This window comes from Zootermopsis nevadensis, unplaced genomic scaffold, assembly GCF_977971745.1.
Source record: "Zootermopsis nevadensis isolate Lab colony 2312 unplaced genomic scaffold, Znev_1.0 Znev_ptg000028l, whole genome shotgun sequence".
Classification (NCBI taxonomy): Eukaryota; Metazoa; Arthropoda; class Insecta; order Blattodea; family Termopsidae; genus Zootermopsis; species Zootermopsis nevadensis.
The window spans coordinates 1,243,624-1,271,491 of record NW_028259160.1 but is presented as its reverse complement, the minus strand read 5'-3'; the positions used below and the strand labels follow the sequence as shown (position 1 = coordinate 1,271,491).

General features: G+C 40.5%; 3 protein-coding genes across 7 annotated transcripts; 1 reads left to right on the top strand and 2 right to left on the bottom strand.

Moving 5' to 3' along the window:
* Window positions 1-862: 862 nt before the first annotated feature.
* On the bottom strand, window positions 863-8,415 carry LOC110827564 (hatching enzyme 1.2). Of its 2 annotated transcripts, none has more exons than XM_087357324.1 (7): window positions 8,393-8,415; window positions 5,621-5,727; window positions 5,241-5,438; window positions 3,882-4,011; window positions 2,979-3,175; window positions 1,926-2,025; window positions 863-1,337 (listed from the first exon to the last, which is right to left on the bottom strand). In XM_087357324.1, the coding sequence occupies exons 2-7, from the start codon at window positions 5,724-5,726 to the stop codon at window positions 1,163-1,165; spliced, it is 906 nt and encodes a 301-aa protein (XP_087213450.1). In that variant the 5' UTR covers window position 5,727; window positions 8,393-8,415; the 3' UTR covers window positions 863-1,162. The 2 variants fall into 2 exon arrangements, with proteins under 2 accessions (XP_087213450.1, XP_021915008.2); XM_022059316.2 differs by lacking the exon at window positions 8,393-8,415 and adding an exon at window positions 7,352-7,419.
* Window positions 8,416-8,938: 523 nt separating this feature from the next.
* LOC110827565 (mitochondrial thiamine pyrophosphate carrier) lies at window positions 8,939-20,927 on the top strand. 4 transcript variants are annotated; one of them, XM_087357319.1, is made up of 7 exons: window positions 8,942-8,978; window positions 9,306-9,445; window positions 10,396-10,551; window positions 16,294-16,473; window positions 16,557-16,716; window positions 17,676-17,845; window positions 19,720-20,927. In XM_087357319.1, the coding sequence occupies exons 1-7, from the start codon at window positions 8,960-8,962 to the stop codon at window positions 19,891-19,893; spliced, it is 999 nt and encodes a 332-aa protein (XP_087213445.1). In that variant the 5' UTR covers window positions 8,942-8,959; the 3' UTR covers window positions 19,894-20,927. The 4 variants fall into 4 exon arrangements, with proteins under 4 accessions (XP_087213449.1, XP_087213445.1, XP_087213446.1 ...); XM_087357320.1 differs by lacking the exon at window positions 8,942-8,978 and adding an exon at window positions 8,985-9,136; XM_087357322.1 differs by lacking the exon at window positions 8,942-8,978 and adding an exon at window positions 8,985-9,195.
* Window positions 20,928-21,848: 921 nt separating this feature from the next.
* Window positions 21,849-27,022, bottom strand: LOC110827559 (uncharacterized). Its single transcript, XM_022059311.2, has 3 exons — window positions 26,917-27,022; window positions 26,647-26,767; window positions 21,849-23,262 (listed from the first exon to the last, which is right to left on the bottom strand). Exons 2-3 carry the CDS (start codon window positions 26,753-26,755, stop codon window positions 22,523-22,525), a joined length of 849 nt encoding a protein of 282 aa, XP_021915003.1. The 5' UTR covers window positions 26,756-26,767; window positions 26,917-27,022; the 3' UTR covers window positions 21,849-22,522.
* Between the last annotated feature and the right edge of the window lie 846 nt (window positions 27,023-27,868).

The following is a 27,868-nucleotide window of genomic DNA, read 5'->3' as shown; positions in this document are numbered from 1 at the left end:
CAACCTTTCATGTGATTTTGAGATTTTGTAAGCATTGTACTTGAAATAGCATATTTCTTGAGAATCTGATAGTTGCTCAGCCAATCAAGAAATACCCTGTTGTTTATGGAATTCAAATGTTCGTTAGCATTTTCACAAGAGCCCGCCTGTCCTGAGTCAGATAAATCCAGGCCACCATCTACTTCCAGGTCCCATAAGTCGTTTCTTTTGGTGAAGTTTTCCAGCAAAACTTGTATGTACACGTATAATAATAATAATAAATATTTTAATATATATATTTATTTTTTCACAGTCCATACACAAACGTTGAAGTTTATTTGATGTTGTTAGAATTATATAATATTAAAACATTATGTTGTATAAAATATTATATTTGGCGCTTTTAATCGTAAATACGATTTTACATTTTATTATTTAGCGATTTTTATTTTAAAACGACATGTTTCGACGGATAATACCGTCGTCTTCAGGTTTTTTATCAATTTTACAATATTTTAAAATTATTAGATATTTAATGCAATGTATTATGATGATCTACGGTTTGTTCTGTAGTTTTCCATTTTCATGGTGAGTTGTTTGTTTGTAGTCAGACGTTTTTATTTTATCAAGGGTGTTGTGCTGAGTAACGTGCGTCTGATAGCTGGTGAAGATGATCTGTAACTGGTCGAAACATGTCGTTTTTAAAATAAAAAGCGCTAAATATAATATTTTATACAACATAATGTTTTAATATTATATAATTCTAACAACATCAAATAAACTTCAACGTTTGTGTATGGACTGTGAAAAAATAAATATATATATATATATATATATATTAAATCAAACACAAACATGACGCATTTAAGCTACAAAAAAAATAAATAAATATTTTATTCCTCTAATTGAGTACAGCAACATGAAGACGGCTGAGGAATTGAATTACAAACCCAATAATTTTTAACCTAGGTGCTAGATGGAGGTGGGTGGTTGGCTTCACGCCCCGGCTGTTTTACCGTCGGCAGTCACTGGATAGGTAACTGGGTGGACCCCAGTGTCGCTGTCAAAGAAAATTATTGCTGTTGGGAATCGAACGCTGGTCGTTCAGACTGGTGTCGTGGAAGAGCTGATGAAACAAGGAAATAGTCTTGTGAACCTGATCATCTTTAATACCCCGAGACAGTCAGAGCCCCATGAATTTGCACAGTGTGTAGTATTTCCTCCTATGGTACATGGACTTGTCCAGACATCCGTATAGGTCATTAATCTTGAGACAGTCCGTGTGACTCATTGCCGTTCTTTGTCCCAGCTTCACGCCATTCTTCTTCGCGGTGATAGTGGGTTGACCTTTGCCCTTGCTGGAACAGAATAGGGATTCATCGAGTACGCGTATGGCTACAGTGCTATATTTTCTGTTTTCCGTGTCTCATTGACCTTGATGTTAATTTTCAAATCAGACATTACATCGAACATTGCAATGAAATTCTTTCTTGTGTTTCGTTAATCACTGCATCGAAATTATATTTCAAAAATACAGATCTTGGTGTGGTTTATGTCAAGAGGATGGAATAGACTTTACTTTTCCATACTATTCAATACGTGAAATAAAACTATTTTTTTAGTATATTAACGTAATATAAATTTTTTCTTGCAAATTATTCATGAAACAGAACGTTCAGTACCTTAGACAAACTACTTTCAAACATGGCAGGACACCATATTACGTGGCGCTGTGTCGCTGTCAATTCACAAGTTCGTGTGATGGCCATTTTGTATTAAATTAAATATTTTGAGTTTGAGATGGCCTCCAGCGGTGTAACGCATAACAAATGCCATCAACCGGCGGTTTTAGGGTTGAAACATGCGGGGAGACAGACATGATCGTCCCCATGTGGCGTATATGGAAGAAGTAAGTAGGAAGTTTGTGAGACATTTAAGTGTCTGACCTGAAGTAGAATTGCCCGTAGTGCATTATGCTCTCATAGTCGTACTCAAAGCTGTATGTAGTGTTTTCCAGACTCTCTTTGTTGAAGTTTACTCGGAACTCTGAAAACAGAAATGATAAAATCAGCCATTGTCCTCGAGAAACCAAGTCGCTCAGGTGATAATTCCCCCAGTCTATGGCACCCGAATGCTCATGGCCGTGTTCACAAGATCTCGTCACTGTCCCGTATCCTGAACCAGTTAAATCCTGCCCACAACCTTTCCTTAAGATTCATTTGAATATTATCCTTCATCCTACTTATAGATCTCGTAAATGGTTTCCTTCCTTCCTTCAATTTGTCTTTTATTTTCACGCATTTCTCATGCTACATGACCCTCCCATCTTATCATCCTTGATTTTATCATCTTAATTATCATAAACAGCAAAGACCAAGAATGATATTTATAGGCCTACCTGTTCCGGTATCATCTCTTATCATCTGTTTCTTGGTCTACCAATTGAGTTATTCCTCTAGGGGGCATTCTTATGGTTGTCGGTAAGTAGTGTGGATCCATTCGTAGTGTATTTAAGAAGTATTGATTTTTAAAGTGTTTTGTAATTTCAGTTATAAATTTCCATATATTCGCACTTACCTTTTTTTATCCAAGGAAGAGAACCCGTCTCAGATTACAGAAATTTCATCTGGGCCCTCTGTACGTCATTGTTTACGTTTGTTTGCCCGAAAATAATGCTGACACAACCATAACTTTGTACAATTTCATTTGGATCTCCTTTCGATTTCTTGACTGTCAACTTCTCAAAAAGGGCTCTGCTCCATGGAATTGGTACACATATTTATTACCGCACTGTTGCAAAAGTGAGTAACAAAAATTTTTCAGATGAGTCATTGAAATGTAGTTTAAGATACTTCCTTCAGATACCACCCGCTCTGAACACCGAAAACAAAATGGAAGAAAAACATTCAAATGAATCGTAGGTTGTGGGGTGGATGGAAAATTATTCACCAATGGGCTGTAATGTTGAACCTTCGGGTTGTGCTACCAGCAGAACTTACCTGATATGATATTCTCAGGGTGTATGTCCACGAACTGGTCCCTGTCTGCCCTGGACTGCTCGTGGAAGATGCCCAGTGCATGAAGCAGTTCGTGGATGGAACGGCCCTCCCCGCCGAGACAGTTGGCGCTCATCGCGTTCGGTGGTTGCAGCGACAGGATCTGAGGGCCTCCAAATCGGCCCACATACGACCAGCACCTGCACGAATAACATTGAGTTCATGCAGCATCTAGCGTAACGCGGCACTGGAAAGGTCTAGAAACTAACCCCATGATGCATAGTATCTCTGGAGAAGCTAGTAGTTGCTCATATAATCAAGCAATAACCTTGTTCTTAACATCTCGCTGCCAGACCCTATCCTGGGCCATGTTAATCGCACCAAAGGTCGCAACCGAGTGGTTAGCATTCCTATTGCGTATTCAGGAGGTATTTAATTCGAATACTGACCCAAAGACAGACTCTGACTGAGAATTTTGTGGCGTTCCTCAGTCTTTCCAGAAAAATTTCGGGATAATACTTTAAATTAGACTATGTACGCTCCTTTACACTAATCATCTTATCATTCCGTGCTATATAATTTGAGCTACTAACGGCGTCGTTGAATAAACCATGAAGTTGGCTTACAACCATAAAAACCTTAAATCCTATATCGATTTTGGCAAACATGGCGGCAACGCGAAATATGAAGGGTGTGTTCGAACACTTTTGTGTATGGGAAACACAAAAAAGCTTTTTGACAAATACAGATCACAGGTCCTCGTTTCAGTATAATTGTTTTTTTACAATTCTTTATAATTTATGTTAGTTTTTCTGTAGATATGAAAGAATTTCGAAGAGTCGAATTAATTATTTTTTCTTCGTTTTGTCGGAAGTTGTAATTGAAGGCAGCGTGCGTTAACCTTACCCTTGAGGGTATTTAATTGGCCAGATGAGCAAGAAGTCCTTAGCTTTGCCATCCCACGGTACGAACTTTATGCAAGTCAGGAAGTTGAGCGTCAAGATGGCTTTATAGATCGTGACGTAATCTGACGTATCTGTGAAACAAAAAAATTGAAGTAAAATTGTGCAGTTATGTCTGACAGTCAGTAGTGATCAATATGTCCTGTCCAATTTCGTTGTAATGGTCCAGATGTTTCTTGATGTTACTCTTTCAGCTAATTTGTAAATAGGTCATTCGAATAAAAATTTCCTTTGATATTATCCATCGTCTAGTAAAATATAAAACGTAAAACGACGTTTCGGAGATGGGACTCTATCTCCGTCTTCAGGTTCCTACACAGTTGGGCCGACTAGATAGAGCTAATCCCTATCTCCGGACCTCTTATAAAAGAACAGTTTAAAGCCAAGAGAGGACGATTTATTTATTTTATTCATTCCTCTGCCTCCTTTCTTTCTTTCTCTCTTTCTTTTATAACTTTCGTACATTTATCTACTTTTCTCCAAATGAAACGCTTTCTGAGAGAAAGACCCGCGTTCATTTAATTGAAGCAAAATGAAGCAAGATAACGTGAGGCTGTTTTGTGTCAGTCTTATCTGTTCGTTGTAGCTGCAGTCCTACTGAACGGATTTAGATTAAATTTAGAATTGGAGTCAACACTAAACCTTATAGAGAAAATTTTATTGTTGTTCTTATCGATCTAATATAATCTTACTCTGTGTGAAACACAAAATCAAACTTCTTTTTTTAAAATAGTTTATCATACTAAGAACGTGAACGTTGTAGATCTATTTAAGATAATCTGTTAGAAACATTTCTTGACACGGTGACAAATTAAGAAAATAGAAAGAAAAATACTTTCGGACTGTACGTGATTGATTAATTTTGTAGCAGAGGGTTTCAACGTCTGCAATAAATAGTCATCAAGGCTAATGAAATATTAGAATCCCAAAGAACATATTTCGAAAATTTGGTTGGCTGGCGGGTTGTTTAACGACGATGTATCATGTACAGTGATTATGTAGCGTGGCGTAAGAGTATAATTATGTGCGATGAACTTGAAAGAATTGGGAAGGAGACAGGCGTGATCCGTTTCAAAATCCAAGAGGCCTGCCGTTGGGACGGGCTATAAAAACTCCATGAACCTCGGTCAACCAGCCGATTCTTTAACCAATTAAGTTATCCTCGTGCCATGGAGACGAATGCGGGAGTGGAAATATAGCTCCACGCATTTTTTAATCCTTTACCTCGGCACTAGATGAAGCCTCCTCACCAAGGGGGAAGAGCCCAGCAACCACTGGACAGACAAAAATGACTTTAACTCACCGTATAGTGGACTGATGACGTAATGCACGGTGTTGTTCCGCCATTTTCTCTCCGGCGCCACATCCCACCGAAGGCCAACTCTCCACAAGTCGTACATGTCGTTTGTGAGTGCCATATCGCCCTGGAACAGTCCGGGTTGCACCTCGGGGTCCTGATTCGTCTCCGACAGAACCCTCAGTTGGTCTGAACTCAGGCGTGCTGCGGACAAGACAAATGTTAGTAGTGAATTAGCTTCTGGCTTCAATAATCTCATCCAGTGTCAAGATTAAGAATACGCGGAGCTTTACCTCCATTCGCCTTATGTTTTAATAGCCTTGTGCTAATGCATATGCTATACTATAGCTTTATTTCAAATCATGCTTGAGAAGTTCATTGCTTACCGTCTTCCGGGACCGGAGGGAATACGACATCGGGCACATGAGGAATATTCCGGGGTGCCATGAGGGCAAGTTGACAAGTCACCGCCAGGAGCACCACTGTCTTCATTCTGTTTGACCAACAGGTTCAGTAGAGACCATTAGCATTACTGATATGAAACGAAATGAGAATTTTATCGTTGAAATTGAAAGGGTACATTCCATTTGGGTGTTGAAAATTTTCATTAAATGTCATGGCATTGGATGTCACTCCATCGTCGTTTTTTCTAAACATTGATAGCACAAACATGGTGGCTGTGCGAAAGCCTGAGGTGAAAGCAACATTAGATCTATTGAACGTAGGCCTAAGACTCGATAGTTTTGTGCCGGTGATAAGATTTTCAAAGAATGTGAAATTTTACTGAAGGATATGTTTGTAAAATGTAAAAAAAATAACATGTCGACAACGCGAAATCTATGTTCTCTGTATGTATATATATATACTTATTTATTTATTTATTTATCTTAATATTTATTTTTATATGCCTGAAAGTAGGCCTATGCACTATTCCTGCGCACGCAAATTCTCCACATAACTCCTTGCACTATTATATTTTATTTGCAGATACAAATCCACTGTTGTCAAAAATAATCAAAATTAGATACACTTTACTGCCCAGTTCCCCCCACCCCTTAAATCTGTTATCAAAGCTAATCAGTACGTCTAATAGACGCACAGAATCATTTTGCCTATTATATCTTTAAATGTAAGCCATGTCTGTTTAGAGGGATTCCATTTTGAATGTTCGAGTTCGAGTGTGAATGTTCGAGTTCGAGTGTGAAAGTTCGATTGTTGAATGTTCGGTATGTGTGCAGAGACTGGGAGCTACAACGAATAGCGGTAGTTCACTGGACGAAACTCGAATCAGATATCGATCGCATAATGCAAGTCACTACACGTTACAGCTTATGAATGCTACGTTGCGTAAGGGTTTAGTTGCTTAACACTTTAAAACAAGGTGGTAACTTGCACTACCTACTGAAACATCACTAAATCTGTATTTTGTTCACAGTGATTATTTGCTTAATAACTTTAACCAACAGATATTTCTAATAGAGAGACGTGTTTTCTTTGGGGTAAACAATGGCTGAAATGAAACAATTCGGCGTCGGTTTGAATGCCTGTATATTAATTTGTTCAGACCATTTGAATGTTCTTGAAAATATGTCTGTTGCCACATTACTTCCCAGTCACTTCCGTCACTGAAACAACAAAATTGTCCTTGTGCCGAGAGCGTAGAAAAATGTTTTGACCTTGCGCAGAAGAAGTCACAAGAGACAAAACACAATTTGCACTCTTCAACAACTATGAATGTGAGATGGGCAACTTATGTAGCACACATTCCGAATCAAGTAATGTGTATAGCACATATGGAAAGCATCAAAGAAAGAAACCACTTGGAAAACCTGGCGTAGATGGAAGTATAATATTAAAATGAGTTTTAGAGAAACTATGTGTGAAGTTTTGGTTTTGATTCAGTTGAGTTAAGATGAACATGACACCATAACAGGACGGTTTTCGACCAGATGAGACACTATCAGTCGCTCAAGAAAGTCTCTGTACCATGCACACAAAATTTCCCGATGATTACCATTTATGTTGTTTTTTTTCAGACTACTTTACTACGTATCAGTAGTTATCTCATCTGTCGTGTATCTGCACTGTTAATTTGACTCTTCCCGCTCTGTACTTACGTGTCGTGAGGTCCCGTTGCAGTCTGCAAGTGACCTGGAAGCCAAAGCCACGCGAACCTGCCACCGAGTTCGTTACTATTTGTTTCTATTCGGTTGCAAAGATCCAGTTCTACATCGCGTAGTGCTATGTATTGTGTGCAGTCAGAGAAGATGATGCATCTGCCATACTTTGTTTCAATTTTACTCTAAATTATGCCAGCAAGAAAGTAGAAGAGTTTCAGGAAAGGCTAGAATTATTTAATGGCCATCACAAGGAGATGCTTTATCACAATAACTTTTTAATTACTTATTACAACATATACCAGGAAATGACAAGGAACATGTACGACCTCTGCCTGAAGTGTTTTATTTTTTCTATATTTAATTTCTTCCTAGTTTATTTAGCATTTTAAAGCAGAAGATCTCGTCTAAATAACAACATTCAATTCTTACGACAAAGAAAACACGAAACGTATCCATTATAAATATCAGTTACATAATTCAATTTTCATAAACAATCTATGTTTACTCTAAGAATCGTAGTAACCCGTAAATACACTCTGTGGACAAAATGCAGAGTTATAGGTCTTTTAAAGCGTGGTGCACATAGTTACCGCTGGACTTTAAATGGTTAATGGTGTTTTCCTTTACACACTTTATATTACGCTGAATGATAGGATATTTCGTGAATAATTTTTTTTTTGGAAAGGAAGTGGAAGGAAGCTTTACTGTCTCCATTATCAGAGCGATGTGTTACAGCCATCTTCAGACTCACTGCCGTGAAAACCTCAAATCTTACATTCTAAGGACTCGCTTTGTTGATATAGTTATTAATTTCATGTTACAGGACGCAAAGAGTTATAAATTGTTAAATATTTCAAACAAAATGTCAGCAGACATGATACGTCGGCTATATAGTATAGCCAACCAGGTTCATTGCACTCGACAAGGTGGCATGCCTGTCGAAGTTTATGCATATGTTTTCTCGCATATGAACTAGTCTGTGTCCGTAGTAGGGCTTATCAACCTTTTCAATACCGGGGCCACATTCCTCTTTCTTACCGACTCCAAAGCTGCTCAGCTATACGCTAATTAGGCACTTGGTGGGGAGAGGTGGGAAGGCTCCTTCTCAATCTTAACCTCGGAACTGGATGTGGCTGAGTGATCAACGCTGTTGAGGTATATTTGACACTGCGTTTGTTTCCTTAACCCGCCAGTATCACGTTAAATTACTGTTGTCGCCATTCGTATGCCTCCTTCCGCGTGTTCATCAGTAAGACGCGCCCCATTTTTTGATCTAATGCTCGTCGTTTGCGCAAAGTTAGAGGTACTGCCAAATACTGACGTCGTTAACAAGCCATGTTTTACAGTTTCAGGATTTGAGGTGGGGTGGGGGGGCATATTTTTAATTGGAATCAGTATATGAGTCGTGGAATGTTTTCCTTCAGGTTCATTAAGAAAAAAACTAGCTGTATGTTATTTTGCTCCTATAAAACTGACCATTTTGACACAGGTCTCGCAATTTCTAATATTTTATGGGCGCTGTGAATGATATAATTAAATTTTACGTGTAGACGTTGGTGATATTTTCAGTTCTGCCAACACCACTCAATTTCTCGCAGTCCCAAGATGATGCTGATTGGAATAGGTATTATCTGTGGTTTGAATATATACTAGGTTATGGTGGTGCGATGTATAACAATTTTTGCGGACCTTCAACACGAAGTGCAGGCGTGAATGTCGTTTCATATAGTTAATTTCGAACTACAGAAAAGGAGTTTTTAATTTTGAGGTCGACAAGTCCTGGCAAGTTTATTTTAAAATGAATAATGGTCTTTTCTATTAACACCTTATATCATTTACAGGCATGTCTGTTGATTGCAGTGTATGCAAATTCTGTTGCTTACAGCATACTGATATTTCTGTAAGCGACCATTAATTTAAAATATTCTTCCTTTTCATGATTTATTTATAGGGTGGTATATTATGGTTGGATTTGACCCAGAAGCGAAGAAGAAACTAAGCACAGTAGAACATGGGACTGCAGGAGGAATTAGCAGTGCTCTTACACGATTTCTTTGCCAGCCTCTTGATGTTATCAAGATCAGATTCCAGGTAAATCCGAACTTTCTCAGAAATTATGATTTGGTTTAACAGTTGTTGCTGTGAACAGAAGGTTAGGTTATTCTTTTCAGGTTGCGTTCTTTACAGTTTGTTTTAGGATATTGTCACTAGCCTAGATGTATAGGATCAATTTGAAGGATATTGACGATGGTGTTTTGCAATAGTTTTGGTTACAATTTTTGACATCCATCATATGTTGTTTCTCATAACACGATGTTTCAGGGACTGAATCTGTGTCTTTCATCAAGTAAAATAAGAGGGTCAAGGGCTTCTTACCCTGTGGGGCTCCTTAGAAGGAACTAGCCTGGTCCAGTGAAGGACATTAGTTGAGTTCACATCCTCACAAAGTATATCTTTCAAATTGATTTTGACATTATTCTTCAATATATATCTTGGTCCTCATTGTGATCTGTGTCCAGTATAAAATTATTTATACATTTATGATTTTCCTCATGCATTATGAATTTTCTTTCCAGCTCAAGCCCAATTATATCACCTACTAAACGATGGTAGGTGAAGAGTACAAAAATTATGAAACTTGTATTATATAAATTTTTGTTTCCCTGCTTAAATTCATCTCTGTTGAGTATAAATGCCCCCAGGTTTTTTTCTTCCTTCAGACTGGGAGATCATGTCTTGTACATATGTAATAAAAAAGGTAAAATTATAAATTTATATATTTTTTCTTGAAAAGATAAAATATAAACTGTGATTTAAGGTTTTTACAACAGTGAGTCTGAAGATGTCTGTCTTCTGGGTTGTTGAGTTATCTACTCTTAGTTTTACCATTTATATAATTTCTTATATGCCAGTCATTTTCAGTTGTTTCAACTGTGGCACTTTTTCCAAGATTTTATGTATTATTGCTGTATATTCTGTATTTATTTGTGTTGAAATCAGTATTTTCCTTGTTTTGATGTAATAGTCATACATTCTCATAGCTTCAGGTTGAACCTCTTAATCACACGTGCAAGGATGCAAAATACTGGAGTGTAACTCAGGCAGCTCGACGCATTGTGAAGGAGGAGGGGGTACCAGCCCTCTGGAAGGGTCATGTACCTGCCCAAGTGCTGTCTATTATGTATGGTGTTTTACAGGTAAAGTTCGTTTACTCGTACATATTTCAGAATCACGAAGAATATCAGTTATAAGATCATGATTGACATATAAACAGACTATGTCAGCATTCTTTTGTTCAGCATGGCTACTTATAACAATGCAAACATTGTAATGAAGGGTCGGCCATAGGGGTTGGATATTTCTCATTGACTCGCTGAATGTAATTTTTAAAAACAAAGAACTATAAGTTTTCGAAGAAGAATGTTTCCAAGTCCTTTGGTTTTGAAATTTGGAGACACAGCATAACCAGCAAAGTCTTCTAATATAACTGCCCTTCTGGGGTTACCTAAAGACCAATGTTAGCATAAATTGTGCTGAAGATTTCTGTCTTCTGGATTGTTGCGCTGTATAGTCTGGTCAATGTTAACCAACGTTTCAGAGGTCATACTGCCTCCGTCATCAGGGCGATGATGAATCGCCCTGATGATGGAGGCAGTATGACCTCTGAAACGTTGGCAAACATCTACCAGACTATACAGCGCAACAACCCAGAAGACAGAAATCTTCATACTCTGATGACGGAGGCAGTATGACCTCTGAAACGTTGGTAAACATCGACCAGACTACACAGCGCAACAACCCAGAAGACAGAAATCTTCATACTAATCGCCCTGATGACGGAGGCAGTATGACCTCTGAAATGTTGGTTAACATCGACCAGACTACACAGCGCAACAACCCAGAAGAGAGAAATCTTCATACTCATCGCCCTGATGATGGAGGCAGTATGACCTCTGAAACGTTGGTTAACATCGACCAGACTACACAGCGCAACAACCCAGAAGACAGAAATCTTCATACTCTGATGACGGAGGCAGTATGACCTCTGAAACGTTGGCAAACATCGACCAGACTACACAGCGCAACAACCCAGAAGACAGAAATCTTCATACTCATCGCCCTGATGATGGAGGCAGTATGACCTCTGAAACGTTGGCAAACATCTACCAGACTATACAGCGCAACAACCCAGAAGACAGAAATCTTCATACTCTGATGACGGAGGCAGTATGACCTCTGAAACGTTGGCAAACATCGACCAGACTACACAGCGCAACAACCCAGAAGACAGAAATCTTCATACTCATCGCCCTGATGATGGAGGCAGTATGACCTCTGAAACGTTGGTTAACATCGACCAGACTACACAGCGCAACAACCCAGAAGACAGAAATCTTCATACTCTGATGACGGAGGCAGTATGACCTCTGAAACGTTGGTTAACATCGACCAGACTATACAGCGCAACAACCCAGAAGACAGAAATCTTCATACTCTGATGACGGAGGCAGTATGACCTCTGAAACGTTGGCAAACATCGACCAGACTACACAGCGCAACAACCCAGAAGACAGAAATCTTCATACTCATCGCCCTGATGATGGAGGCAGTATGACCTCTGAAACGTTGGTTAACATCGACCAGACTACACAGCGCAACAACCCAGAAGACAGAAATATTCATACTCATCGCCCTGATGACGGAGGCAGTATGACCTCTGAAACGTCGGTTAACATCGACCAGACTACATAGAGCAAGAACCCAGAAGACAGAAATCTTCATACTCATCGCCCTGATGATGGAGGCAGTATGACCTCTGAAACGTTGGTTAACATCGACCAGACTACACAGCGCAACAACCCAGAAGACAGAAATATTCATACTCATCGCCCTGATGATGGAGGCAGTATGACCTCTGAAACGTTGGTTAACATCGACCAGACTACACAGCGCAACAACCCAGAAGACAGAAATCTTCATACTCATCGCCCTGATGATGGAGGCAGTATGACCTCTGAAACGTTGGCAAACATCTACCAGACTATACAGCGCAACAACCCAGAAGACAGAAATCTTCATACTCTGATGACGGAGGCAGTATGACCTCTGAAACGTTGGCAAACATCGACCAGACTACACAGCGCAACAACCCAGAAGACAGAAATCTTCATACTCATCGCCCTGATGATGGAGGCAGTATGACCTCTGAAACGTTGGTTAACATCGACCAGACTACACAGCGCAACAACCCAGAAGACAGAAATATTCATACTCATCGCCCTGATGATGGAGGCAGTATGACCTCTGAAACGTTGGTTAACATCGACCAGACTACATAGAGCAAGAACCCAGAAGACAGAAATCTTCATACTCATCGCCCTGATGACGGAGGCAGTATGACCTCTGAAACGTCGGTTAACATCGACCAGACTACATAGAGCAAGAACCCAGAAGACAGAAATCTTCATACTCATCGCCCTGATGATGGAGGCAGTATGACCTCTGAAACGTTGGTTAACATCGACCAGACTACACAGCGCAACAACCCAGAAGACAGAAATATTCATACTCATCGCCCTGATGATGGAGGCAGTATGACCTCTGAAACGTTGGTTAACATCGACCAGACTACACAGCGCAACAACCCAGAAGACAGAAATCTTCATACTCATCGCCCTGATGATGGAGGCAGTATGACCTCTGAAACGTTGGTTAACATCGACCAGACTACACAGCGCAACAACCCAGAAGACAGAAATCTTCATACTCATCGCCCTGATGACGGAGGCAGTATGACCTCTGAAACGTTGGTTACCATCGACCAGACTACACAGCGCAACAACCCAGAAGACAGAAATCTTCATACTCACCGCCCTGATGACGGAGGCAGTATGACCTCTGAAACGTTGGTTACCATCGACCAGACTACACAGCGCAACAACCCAGAAGACAGAAATCTTCATACTCACCGCCCTGATGACGGAGGCAGTATGACCTCTGAAACGTTGGTAAACATCGACCAGACTACACAGCGCAACAACCCAGAAGACGGAAATCTTCATACTAAGAATCGCCCTGATGACGGAGGCGGTATGACCTCTGAAACGTTGGTAAACATCGACCAGACTACACAGCGCAACAACCCAGAAGACAGAAATCTTCATACTAAGAATCGCCCTGATGACGGAGGCGGTATGACCTCTGAAACGTTGGTAAACATCGACCAGACTACACAGCGCAACAACCCAGAAGACAGAAATCTTCATACTAATCGCCCTGATGACGGAGGCAGTATGACCTCTGAAACGTTGGTAAACATCGACCAGACTACACAGCGCAACAACCCAGAAGACAGAAATCTTCATACTAATCGCCCTGATGACGGAGGCAGTATGACCTCTGAAACGTTGGTAAACATCGACCAGACTACACAGCGCAACAACCCAGAAGACAGAAATCTTCATACTAATCGCCCTGATGACGGAGGCAGTATGACCTCTGAAACGTTGGTAAACATCGACCAGACTACACAGCGCAACAACCCAGAAGACAGAAATCTTCATACTAATCGCCCTGATGACGGAGGCAGTATGACCTCTGAAACGTTGGTAAACATCGACCAGACTACACAGCGCAACAACCCAGAAGACAGAAATCTTCATACTCACCACTGTGAAAACCTCAAATCTTACATAAATTATGCTGTCACAACCTAGAGCTAAGAGACAAACTACAGAAGAAGAAACAATAATTCACGGTAATTTATTTTGAAAAGTGTGTATAACGTCAGGGAAGGGTTACAAAAATATTTAATCCTTTAAAGATTTGCCAAATACTGCAGTATTTGTCTTGGCATTGTCCACACAGAGTTAACCTGGGTGGAATTAAATGTTTTGTATTTTGTGGGTGTCTGCTTTATTTTATATATTAGTGTAAAGCCATTATGTTTGGGCATATTTTGCTGTTTTAAAAATTAAGATGAATTTGAGTTATTGTTTGTGTACAAGCTTGCAACTTGGTTTGACTTCGTACAATACCATTTATCTCCTAGTCACATTGCTTGCAACAACATTTTTTGTATGTTGTGATTTGGTATCATGTTTGTAGTGACAAACCTGTGGTAATTTTTTCAGTTAGATCTCCAGCATAGGCGAGTTTCCCATTACAGAGTGGTATCACTGAAAGGAAATAAGTTTTGTATGAAATCAAACTGATATTCTGGAACCAATTCTCATACTTCCCAGGTCTTTTCTTCATATCCTGGAATGACCAATGAAGACCGTAAAAATAATTCATCAGGATAGCCACCTTCTGGGTTGAGATCCCATGACTTTGGAGTAGAAGTGCTAACCACTTGATCACCATTGTCAGTAAAACAGATTTCTGTAATTAATATTTAAGTATCCAATTGTCGAATCTGCCGTGATATTGTGTGGCAGGTTCAGAACCAATGTGCCATAAATAATCCGTGGCGTAACAGCCCTCTGAGAGCCAAAGCCGACTGGCTGGCTGCTGGTCTCACGTTCACATGCCTAAGCAGAGGTGAACGATCATCCAACCAGATATAGGGTGACGTGTGATCAGCACGACGAACCCCCAGCCATTGCTAGTTTTCCTGACCGGATTACGCTACCCATTGTAGCTCCCCAATTTCCTCACAATGCTGGGTTGGCACCGGTCCCATACACCAGTCGAAAATCTTATAATAAATTTCTTTCCCCGAGACTCAAACCAGCGCGCATTCCGTATCACCAGTCCGAAGCATGATGCCTCAGACCGCGAGGCCAATATGCCATAGCTGTCTTCATATCCTGTCATGTCACGATTTGATTTTCAAACACATCAGTACATTTTGGTAAGTCATGTACATTCATTGTATGGAAAGTCTTCGTTTCCAGTTACATCAATGAGAAATAATTGTGTCCATGAAAATCCTGTCTGATATCCTCCACTTCTCATGTCAGCAGGTGCTTTGTTCTATTTGCTGTGTTCCTGCATTGGTTTTTGTAGGTGATACGTCATCTGTTGTGAAGCTCCAGAGTTCTATTACAGACTATTTTGTGGCAGGATTACTCTGCTGAAGTACGAGTATATCATTCATTGCCAGATTTTGTGTGGGGCGGTAAAATGTGGACTGGATTTTCTTGAGGCATTCAAGAACTTTTGATCTTCCACAACTTGTCATCCTAATTTTTAATTGTTTTCTGTGTAATATTGGATAGGGAAATGTTAATGATGTAATTGTAAGGAAATATTCATGGCCTTATTTTGGTACTATCCCAGCTTTTGACTGCAATGACTTAGGGACATAATAGAAGCAACCAAGAAAGCAAGTTTCTTGGCTCGGATGTTAATTTTGAGACTTTAAATATGAAGTAGGACTGCTGTCTCTCTACCACAAGGTGTGTTGGTGTTGTTTATGTTGTCAATGTAGTCAAAATCAGTCAAATGAAGAACCTGTTATGTTATATGAAGATATGAGGTGCACGTAAAGATTCAGCACAGGGTTGGAAACACTAAACTCGATCACTGTGTCCGTGTTTTGGCATCTTCTGTCTTGTCATAGTTTATTCCAATAGTATTAAATTTCACACAGTCTGAAATTTGCCTACTCGTGTGTTATTTAAAAGTCTCTGTGGTTAGATATGTATCTTTTTATCCTCATGAAAAGTTTGAATCTGCAGATAAAATGTAACCATCTGTATGTTAATGGTTAAACCAGAATGATCTGCACTTTGGACACATTTTTTTAAAGGATGTTCTGATTTATTGGCTGTTTGTTTACAGTAGGACACTGAAGAATATCCAGACCTTGTATATGTACTTAAATAATTTATTTGACCAAAGTCTGTCATGCTGGGTTTTTTGTTGTAGAAATTGGGGCTGCATATAAAATTATAAATACAAAATAAGGTTTCATTTTTACATCTTTATTTCAGTTTGTGTCATTTGAATTCCTGACGCAGCAGACATGGTATCTGATACCACGTTTCCGAGAAGACGTTTATCGCCCCGTGGTCCACTTTGTATGTGGTGGTATAGCAGGCAGTTTGGCAACAGTGTTCTCTTTCCCATCAGATGTTGTTCGCACCCGTCTCATAGCACAAGGTGAACCAAAAGTAGGTGATCTGTGTACAGCAGAGGATGATGGTATTTTTGAAATAATTATTTAGCTGTTACTGTTTATTATGGTAATTTTTAGGTGTGCAAGAATGTTCTCCAAGTCTGTACCATGATTTACACCAAAGAGGGACCCAGAGCATTTTTTAAGGGGCTAAGTCCTACCCTAATACAGATAGCACCACATACTGGGGTCCAATTTGCATGTTACAACATTTTTACAACCATTTGGAAAAACATAGGTAAGTTGATAGTAGAAGACTTGGTACTCGTTTTCTGATACTGTTGAGAATTAATTAATTATACATTTTTTGCTGAAAGTGTGTTTGTCATGTGCATATGTGCTTTATCAGCAGAACTACTGAACAGATTTTGAATAAATTTCATTTCGGGTGTCTACAGCAATATTTGTCGGGCGCATTTTATTTTAATTCTGATGGGTCTAAATAATACCGACTTTTCATTGATTTCAAATCAAGGTGAAGGTGGCTCATTGTATAAAACAGTGGAACAGGACCTGAAATACAGATATCATTCAGGTAACCTTCATTTGAAACATTTTTTTTGGATTCGGACAGTTTTTCACGGGGTCCGCAGTGGCCGCGCGGTCCGAGGCATGGGCCTTGTGCCGCCTGGTCGCTGTGACCATGGGTTCGAATCCCACTCAAGCCATGGATGTTTGTCCGCGTCTTTCTGCGTTGTGCTGTCCTGTGTACAGGTAGAGGCCTTGCGACAGGCTGATCCCTCGTACAAGGAGTCCTACCGAATGTCAATAGAACAAGCCAATGGAAAGTAGGGACCCGGAAAATGTATAAACATTATTAAACCGGAAATAGAAGGACAGTTTTTCACAAAATGCAAGGAAAAGTAATTCACCTCTCTCTGTGTAGTTTTAATCAAATAGGATGAAAAGGTGTGATCTGGCTTCATGTGGTGATGGACTTTAAAGACCATAGTAATGAAGTTTCAGATAATGTTTTGAAACTCAGTATAGTGACAAACTAGTAAACTGAAGACAGAATAGTGCCAACCCTTGAAATATCATGTATGTTGAATTTACCTTAGACATTGGACAATATCCAACATAGTGTTGTTACAATTGAATGAATATTGCAAATTATATGAGGTCCTGTGAATTACTGATGGCAGTCGTTAGAATGTGAAGAACGTTTTGTGTACCTAATTTTGTCGTTTGTTGCAGGGCAGCAGAAAGGTGATAATGGAGAGCATGTGTATGTCTCTGGGTTGGGTTCTCTTGTATGTGGGTGTCTGGCTGGGGTTTGTGCTAAGACTTCTGTCTATCCACTTGATGTGGCTAGGAAACGGCTCCAGATTCAAGGTTTTCAGCATGCCAGGATAGGCTTCGGCAAGGTACGTAATACAATGTTTTACCCTATCAGATGTAGAGAAATAAACTGAATACGGTGGAACCTCGACGTACCGCGCCTCGCTATACCGTAGATTCCTATGTAATGCGCTGTGATCACGTCCCCTTATACGATTACGTGTGTTTTATATATTTCAGATATAATGTGGGTAGCTTTTGACGCGGGTTGTCCTCCGTAACTTGCGTTGTATCGAGATTCTACTGTATTAAACAAAATACAAAAAGAAAAGAATTGTTATGTCCCAATGCAACATAATCACTCTGTTGTTATAATCTGTCCTTTTTTTTTTGTTCTCCATTGTGTAAATTATAAAATACAATTACAATTTTTTGGAAGCTGGATTTGATTCCTGTCCTCAGGGAAAGAGGACAGAAATTATCCGCTGGGACCCCTAGTTCATCTGGGCTCAGACCTCCATGTGCTTAAGGGTCATACTGTGAAGACATGATTAAGTGAACGTCTAGTTTCACATGTTTTAAATCTTAGATGGACGTGAGTGATCATCTTCATGTTCTGGTTACTTTGCTTCAAGAGGAAGCCCCAGATACCCATAGGATAGTAGGTTGATTGGGCTGTGGACCAATCCAAGCTCTTGTGACAAGGAAGAAAATTCCTGTTCCTGCCAGGCGTCAGACTTCTGTTGAGAGTGGAAAAGTGTGCTTGATTATTTTTAACGTGTCTGCGTGATTTTGCATACCTCACTGGTCTTTCCAGGTATAAATCACCTGGTGCTGTGCTATTCGTGCTACATTGTGTACCTACTAATTTTATTATAGCATTGACCATTTTTGAGAACCGGACAGAACATGGCAGCCAAATGGTTATCACTCCTGCTTCGTATTTAAGGGCTTCTAGTTTAAAATCTCAGCCAGGAGACCAAAGATCCTGCAGGTTTCATTGTTTTCCATAATCCTGCCAGGCAAATGCCTTGATAGTACATTAAATTAGACCATGACCTTTTGCTTCCATATCCTTTCCAATTTAGTATTCATTAATTATTGCATCATATGACGCTGTATTGTTTGATTTAGTTAAAAATTAAATCCGTGGCGTAACAGCTCCAGAGAGCCAAAGCCGACTAGCTTGACTGCTGGCCTCACGTTCACATGCCTAAGCAGAGGTGAACGATCATCCAACCAGATATAGGGTGGCGTGTGGTCAGAACGACAAACCCCCAGCCATTGCTAGCTTTCCTGACCTGATTACGCTACCCATTGTAGCTCCCCAATTTTCTCACGATGCTGGGTTGGCACCGGTCCCATACACCGGTCGAAAATCTCATGAGAAATTTCTTTCCCCAAGACTCGAACTAGTGCGCATTCCGTATCACCGGTCCGAAGCTTGACGCCTCAGACCGCGCGGCTACGGCGCAGGACTGTTTGATCTAATTACAATGTTGTTATATAGTAATGAAAACAGTAATAACAACTGAGTACTCGATAAAGTTTCATTATAGTTTGGTGTAATATGTGGTTTATGTTTGGCTGACATGAATTAAAATTAACTTCACCTGACAAATCTAAATCTATTGAGTAGTTTTGGAGGTATCAATAAAATGCAACGACACTAATGTGACGTTTGCTTAATGTAAGATTTAGGTTCCTGTGGCAGTAAAGATGTGATGTGTGGTTTTCTGGTGCGTGCACTTGGAAGAATATGCCGTCTCCATCTTTAATCCTGATGATGGTGGCATTATGTTCCCCCAAAATGGTAACCACCTACAAGTCCGCAGTGCTACAGCCATTAAGACCAACATCAACATTTATATCAAGTGTTTCCTTTATGAATTTAATGCATGGGTGTAACATAAGTTAGAAAGTTGCGCTTTTTCATAACAGCTTTGTATGATTTTCACAGGAATTTGTGTGTCGGGGTTTGTTACATTGCTTGTGGCTCACTGCACGGTACGAAACGGTCGCGGGCCTATACAAGGGATTGTGGCCGAGCATTCTGAAAGCTGGTGTTACAACTGCGTTACACTTTTGTATATACGAACAAGCTTGTCAGTTTCTAGCAGCCACACACAGGTAATATTCTGAGCGCACAATTGGTATGTCACTTACTGCCTTCATAAAGCCAGGTCATGTAGATACTAAGGGAGTCAGATGCTGTAGATCAATGATTTAGTTTGCATTACCACATCTGGATCATAAGTGAAGTGTGATGTTGTAAGAATAAATATTTATTGCTTTGTCCTTAAATCTACAAAATAGTTTAAACTTTTTAATACTTTTATTGTTGTAGTCTGAACATTTACTAGCACTGTGATGTGACGTGATGGAGATGGACAGATTTAACTCACTCTGTTGTCGCCATATTTGTTAGATGCTATCAAGACGTGTCAAATTCATTCTTGGGGTTGGGACATTTTGTTTATGAGTGACATCTGTCATTTAATTATAAATCAAGCAAAGAATACATTTCTTTGAAGGCTGATGGACTTACGTAATTATGAATGTCACATCAGAGTTGCTGTTTTTGTGCCAAAAAATTTTGCATGTCTTTAAATATTATAAGTATTTGAACATTTAGGTTAAAATCAACCTATTTGAATAAGAATGATCTGAAAAATTTTGTTTCCTCACATGCTGTTATAATATTACTGTTTGTAACCCTTTATACTCAACACTGCTATTTTATATATTTTTCCTTTCTATTCAAATACCTACAAATGTATAAATATACAATTATATCTCCATTTATGTTCATTAGTTGCAACTACTAGTATGTAAATATTTTACATGGGTGGTTTAAAATTTCTTGTAAACAGTGTAGTGTCGATTTCTGTGATTTTTGCCTAGTCTTTGTATTTAGTTGGATAAGTGTGTACGTGGTGTGGGAGAGTACCTGAAGAAAACTGCCTGGTGTGAAATCGGTAAGATAGTTTATTTGCATGCTGTGATCACAGTTCTAAGTAGAATTTGAACCACCCTTGCATGTGAATAAATGTCTGTAATTATTTTATCAATTGCAAATTTGTCCATATCAATGTAAAATTCCGTAATGAGGGCTGTCTTATTTTCTAAACTGTAGATCCATAATTTGTTTAAATGATAGTTTTGAAACTCAGAAGTTCTTAATCATTCCTGAACCATTTCCTTGTATAATCAGAACTGTTTGAATTCTCATCCAAAGTGACAGTTTTTTCTTTGTTTTTTTTTTTTTTGGGAATGTGCCCCTTATATGCTCATTTGAGTTTTTCTTTAGGTGGCGACTGACTTATAACATTTACTCGTAATGTAACATTCGCGGCAAGCATGTTACATTACACCACAACTGGTGAGGCGTATCGAATGCTCGTTTTGAACTCTCGGCTCGACTGTGCTCGTGTGCGCTCCATTCATTTCATTCAATATGTCGGACGTGGAGGTTGTGTTATCTTTGTTTCATTTAATAAGCTACTCTTATCTAAAGAACTCGTGAATGCTCATTACGACGCCGCTCGACTGACTGACTGACTTGTAATGTAACACTCAAAGGGATTCGCGAAAAAACCGACAACACGATGGAGCGCCCGCGAGCGTGAGCGGCTCACATCGAGCGGCTCCGTTCGCTGTCTTCACTTGTGTAATGCTCGATTTGTAACACGTTACATTACAGGCAAATGTTACAAGTCAGTCGCCACCTTTTGAAGATAAGATATTTCAACATATATCATTGGTTATACGTTGCCATTTTGATGAGTTTGTAATGCAAGTCAAAGCCGTCTGAATCCGCGCCGTTCTCTCAAATGTTTTCGTTCCAGTAAACAGTTTAATCAGTCGAGAAGAAACAAGACTTTCAAAACACGTGTTCATCCATTTTAGTGATAACAGTGGAAAGTATGGTCATTAAATTGCAATATACTTGTTTTGTTTGCAGATAAGAAGGTAAGGAGGTTAAGAGTTAATGAATAAATCCTACATTGAATAGACATGCTTATGTTTTTACTTTGCCTGTGATGTATTGCAGTGCCTACGTGGATGAGAGTTATGGTAAAACTTGCGTAATATTTTCTGTTTATTCTTTTGTCTCGAGGTTTTGAAATTCTGGATGGTAACAGTTACATTATATTATTGAAGTACATTTATTGAAAGATGGACGGTGAAGAACAGTCACCTCTTACTGGTAATAAATAATTACAATCATGTTTGTTTTTGAAAGATACATCAAACTGTTTAAAAATTTTCCACAAATTTTAGATAAAAAATTAAGCTTTGAGGAACTGCAGAATGTCCATACATAAAATAAGAGAATTTTTGCATGAAAAATATTCAAGTTTTTCTATTAGAACACAGGTGTGAACCCTGAATTTATGAAAAACCATAAACAAAACAATTCAAAATTTGCATAATAGATATGGGACAAATCTCAATCAAAGCCTCTGACAGATGGACCTTACGGAGGACCGAATGGAAGAGGAGAATTGAGGAGGCCATGGACCGAATACGGACCGGAGGGTCATAGAAGAAGAAGAAGATATGGGACAAACTGAATTTAAAGTGAGGAAACACTATATAAGCACTTAACTGCATTCGTTTACAAGAATTCATCTGTAGAAATGTGAAGAGGTGATGTTAAATTCATGTTTGATTCTCTGGCTCTGATGTTACATTTAAATATTTGTTTACACTCAGATTTTCCCTGATGGTCATTTTTGGCAGTTGCAATGGTGTAAAATTTATCTTCCATATGAGATGGTGTATCCCATGTTTGCCATGAGAGTGTCTTTGAGTGCTGGCTGGAGCTGCTTCTCCAGATACCTTGTGAGGAGAGACTGAATTCCTCTCAGAAACACATCCTCCATTTCTTGTGTAAAGTCTGCCTCTTGTCTTTTCTCCAAGGCAGAGGGCAAGTCATTGTTTCCATTTCGTCTGTGTTCTCTGCTCGGTGGACGACACCCGTACGCGTAGACGCTTACAAATTCTGGTTTTATAAATTGGGCAGAAGTTCGGAGCTCAACGTTCCCTCTAGATACTCGTAATGGAAGAGCAGAGATCCCGAGACCGGCCTTTCTGAGACGTAAAGTCATATTGCATGTCTCGACCGGCAGAGGAAGTAAAGGGTCTTGAAGAACAGCCTTCTCATCATAAAGTTTGACCATTCCACTGACTTTTAGGTCTCGGAATGTAAGTTGTGTTTCCACGCTCGCGTTATGCGGATCATAGTAACATTTCTCGATACGGAACCAACCTGTTCTGGCTGGGACATGGACTCGCATGTTTGTGACGTACATATCATACGGTGCTGTTCGCATTGGCTGGTGGAGTGCGTAGCCTGCGAGGTCTACTAATGCACTATTAGCGTTGATTGGGTTATGAATATCTGAGCTTTGAGTTTTCTTCATGGCTGCCATTCTGTTTTCGATCCTTGATGCACAGCGATTGGATCCGGGAGCAGGATTATAAATGATCCGTTCATCTGAGAATACAGTTAACAACATTAATTAATCTTTTTTGTCGTGACAAATTATTTTTCTTTAAGTAAGTGTTACAGGTCAATAAATTGCACATTACATATGACATGGTCTCTCACTCAGAGGGAGGAACACAGATTGCAGGTGTTTGAGAATCGGGTGTTGAGGAGGATATTTGGGCCTAAGAGGGAAGACGATGGGGCGTGGAGAAAACTGCACAATGACGAGCTTAAAAATCTGTACTGCTCCCCCAGTATTGTGAGGGTGATTAAGTCGATAAGAATGAGATGGGCGGGACATGTAGCGCGCATGGATGGGACAAGAGGTGTGCACCGGGTACTGGTTGGGAAACCTGAAGGGAAGAGACCGCTGGGGAGACCTAGAAGTAGAAGGAAGGATAATCTCAGGCGGGATTTATGGGAGATAGGAGTTGAAGGAGACTGGATTTTGTTGGCCCAGGACAGGGTCCGGTGGAGGGCTTTGGTTAGTTCGGTGATGAACCTTCGGGTTCGGTAAGCCATCTAGTTGGTTGGGTCCACTATTTGGGAAGCCTGAGGGGAAGAGACCTCTGGGGAGACCTAGACGTAGATGGGAGGATAATGTCAGGCGGGATCTGTGGGAGATAGGAGTTGAAGGAGACTGGATTCTGTTGGCCCAGGACAGGGTCCGGTGGAGGGCTTTGGTTAATTCGGTGATGAACCTTCGGGTTCGGTAAGCCATTTAGTTGGTTGGGTCCACTATTTGGGAAGCCTGAGGGGAAGAGACCTCTGGGGAGACCTAGACGTAGATGGGAGGATAATCTCTGGCGGGATCTGTGGGAGATAGGAGTTGAAGGAGAATGGATTTTGTTGGCCCAGGACAGGGTCCGGTGGAGGGCTTCGGTTAGTTCGGTGATGAACCTTCGGGTTCGGTAAGCCATCTAGTTGGTTGGGTCCACTATTTGGGAAGCCTGAGGGGAAGAGACCTCTGGGGAGACCTAGACGTAGATGGGAGGATAATCTCTGGCGGGATCTGTGGGAGATAGGAGTTGAAGGAGAATGGATTTTGTTGGCCCAGGACAGGGTCCGGTGGAGGGCTTCGGTTAGTTCGGTGATGAACCTTCGGGTTCGGTAAGCCATCTAGTTGGTTGGGTCCACTATTTGGGAAGCCTGAGGGGAAGAGACCTCTGGGGAGACCTAGACGTAGATGGGAGGATAATGTCAGGCGGGATCTGTGGGAGATAGGAGTTGAAGGAGACTGGATTCTGTTGGCCCAGGACAGGGTCCGGTGGAGGGCTTTGGTTAATTCGGTGATGAACCTTCGGGTTCGGTAAGCCATTTAGTTGGTTGGGTCCACTATTTGGGAAGCCTGAGGGGAAGAGACCTCTGGGGAGACCTAGACGTAGATGGGAGGATAATCTCTGGCGGGATCTGTGGGAGATAGGAGTTGAAGGAGAATGGATTTTGTTGGCCCAGGACAGGGTCCGGTGGAGGGCTTCGGTTAGTTCGGTGATGAACCTTCGGGTTCGGTAAGCCATCTAGTTGGTTGGGTCCACTATTTGGGAAGCCTGAGGGGAAGAGACCTCTGGGGAGACCTAGACGTAGATGGGAGGATAATCTCTGGCGGGATCTGTGGGAGATAGGAGTTGAAGGAGAATGGATTTTGTTGGCCCAGGACAGGGTCCGGTGGAGGGCTTCGGTTAGTTCGGTGATGAACCTTCGGGTTCGGTAAGCCATTTAGTTGGTTGGGTCCACTATTTGGGAAGCCTGAGGGGAAGAGACCTCTGGGGAGACCTAGACGTAGATGGGAGGATAATCTCTGGCGGGATCTGTGGGAGATAGGAGTTGAAGGAGAATGGATTTTGTTGGCCCAGGACAGGGTCCGGTGGAGGGCTTCGGTTAGTTCGGTGATGAACCTTCGGGTTCGGTAAGCCATCTAGTTGGTTGGGTCCACTATTTGGGAAGCCTGAGGGGAAGAGACCTCTGGGGAGACCTAGACGTAGATGGGAGGATAATCTCTGGCGGGATCTGTGGGAGATAGGAGTTGAAGGAGAATGGATTTTGTTGGCCCAGGACAGGGTCCGGTGGAGGGCTTCGGTTAGTTCGGTGATGAACCTTCGGGTTCGGTAAGCCATTTAGTTGGTTGGGTCCACTATTTGGGAAGCCTGAGGGGAAGAGACCTCTGGGGAGACCTAGACGTAGATGGGAGGATAATCTCTGGCGGGATCTGTGGGAGATAGGAGTTGAAGGAGAATGGATTTTGTTGGCCCAGGACAGGGTCCGGTGGAGGGCTTTGGTTAGTTCGGTGATGAGCCTTCGGGTTCGGTAAGCCATCTAGTTAGTTAGTTATATATACATTCATGAATAGGCATGAATGTAATTGTTTCTCTTTGGGTCTTGAAGTTGTTATGCAAGAGACCATGTAAGCGATGAGTGTCAATCTCTCGACCAATAAGAAAGCTGAGATTTCAGGTTCTCATCGCAGCAAATGAGGATGGCTGACTTCTGCATTGTGGCACTTTATGGTCTGGTAGAAGTTTATCGACATTTCAAAGGTACCTTTTGTCATGTCCTGTGCCCTACCAGACTACTTGGTGCAACAACCCAGAAGACAGTCGTCATCCTCAAGATTTAAGTTGTATCATGTGTTACTGCGTTTAGATTTTAAAAATTGCTTTATTTCTTCTAATATCGCAAAGTTACAAAGTATTGCGAGTTTTATTTTATTGTCAGAAGTTTAATTTGTGTATATGTGTGTGATATATTATTTTTAGGGAAGAACGTAAATTACAGAGTGTTTGTAAACAAAGTATTTGATAAAATATTTGGACTTCAGAAGAATGAGATGTGTGAGCTGTTCAGCAGGTCGCATAGTATTGTTAAGATGGTGAAATCCATAAATCTTTGGTGGGCTGGGCACGTAGTTTTAGTGGGTAAAACAATAATTATATACAGAGCTCTTATTTACATTTCTAATTTTGGCAGTGAGTTCAAAATAAAATGTAGTTCATGAAGTTTTAACAAAAAGTGATTATGACAGTTCTAGGCACTCGGTTTACTATCAGGCCTCTGCATTGGAAACTTTATCATGAGTTTCTTGATGTATTCAGTGACACTGTATCAACTTATTTGTCGCGTAGATTTATGATTGAAATTGGCCAGTACAGGGAGACTTCTTTGGTTATCAGATTCAGGTTTGGAGCTTTATTTAATGATGTATTGTACGTAGCAGTTAACCTAATTCTAAGCATTAGTCAGGCTGGGCAGAATCTGCATCAGTTGGTTCGATATTAGTAAAAAGGGATGTTGTAGTATGGGTTGGTAGCAGTGGTTATGTTTCTTCCAATTTGTTGTTTGGTTAAAGATAAAAATAGTTCAGACATAAAATTTATCATTGTGTTTTTCACGTGCCTTTGTCCGGTGATTCACGAGTGTTGATCTTGTCGGGCGTGGTGATGCTAAAGACGTTGTCAGGCAGTGCCATTGTTAGCAGGAACAGAATCCACATTCTCCCCACCATATTTGGTGACGGCTGAAAATGAAATTGATCCACATGATAACTGCAGTTAGTAATAATCAGTTTATTTATTAATTAATAGTGTTGAATGATGGAATATTTAATTAAATTGAAATGAAATGAAACAGTCATATCCCAGTTGAAAGAACAGTCTCAGCATTTACCTGGGGGGACTGAGGAAACTCACGAAAACCTCAGGTTAACCAGTCCCTGGGCCGATATTTGAAACGGGACCATAAATTACTGAAAGACCTTTCGAAAGAAGAATTATGCCCAAGTTTTTAAAAATAAATAAATGTTTGCTTTGTAGACATGCGCGTTTGTAGGTGCAGTTGCCGCGTGGTGACATGCGTGCAAGTGATGAACGTCTTGGTATGGAGCTACATTAAAGGAAGAGCAGAAATCTTCAAGTCAGAAATATCTACATTCTCGATAGTCCCTCAACGTCCCGTTCTTACGAGAGGGGAGAGGCTGGGTGTTTGATGACGTAACAGGCGTCATGACGTTGGATCTCATTTAGATGTTTACGACATGTCATGTTTGTAGTGGGGCAAAGGCGCTTGGAAAGTAAAGATTTGAACAATATTGATGTTTTTTTATGGGCGAATGCTTTCATTAATTTTCTTTCTTTCTTGTTAATAGCTTTAATTATAAGAATGAATTAAAATATAATTGGAATTCAGCTCGGATGTGACGAACGCCCACTTTTGCACCATGTGTGGGATAAGAATGCTGTTACCAATGTTTGGAAAATGTAGGCAAGTAAGATATTTACTGAATTCGTGGTTTTTGATGCTGATTTTTCAGTGCGAGTTGCTACGACAGTAAAGTTTTCTGTTTTTCACTGTTTCTCTTTTAGGCTTGCATCTGTTTGGTATCTCGAAGGAGAACTGGGTAAGTTTCCGATTCTTTTCCCACTGTTCAACTTTGCTTTCCCTTTCTCAGAGGCAGTGGAACACTGCAGGAGAAATCGGTGGTGTGGTATTCTGTAAGCCGAAGCTGGGTTGTAGCTTTATATGCCCCATTGTTTAAGGTGGCCCGTTCTGTTGTGTGAACCCTTTGCCCCCATAGTACACATTTTTATGTTCTTTAAGATTGCTATCTACATGCAACTTT

Coding starts and splice junctions, on each gene's coding strand:
- LOC110827565 (XM_087357319.1), top strand. Junction 9,446..10,395: donor TTATCAAGATCAGATTCCAG/GTAAATCCGAAC, acceptor ACATTCTCATAG/CTTCAGGTTGAACCTCTTAA. Junction 16,717..17,675: donor AACCATTTGGAAAAACATAG/GTAAGTTGATAG, acceptor CGTTTGTTGCAG/GGCAGCAGAAAGGTGATAAT.
- LOC110827559 (XM_022059311.2), bottom strand. CDS start 26,755: ATGGTGGGGAGAATGTGGATTCTGTTCCTGCTAACAATGGCACTGCCT. Junction 23,263..26,646: donor TCGTGAATCACCGGACAAAG/GCACGTGAAAAA, acceptor CTGTATTCTCAG/ATGAACGGATCATTTATAAT.
- LOC110827564 (XM_087357324.1), bottom strand. CDS start 5,726: ATGAAGACAGTGGTGCTCCTGGCGGTGACTTGTCAACTTGCCCTCATG. Junction 2,026..2,978: donor CCCTGAGAATATCATATCAG/GTAAGTTCTGCT, acceptor TTCTGTTTTCAG/AGTTCCGAGTAAACTTCAAC. Junction 1,338..1,925: donor TACGGGCAATTCTACTTCAG/GTCAGACACTTA, acceptor ATTCTGTTCCAG/CAAGGGCAAAGGTCAACCCA.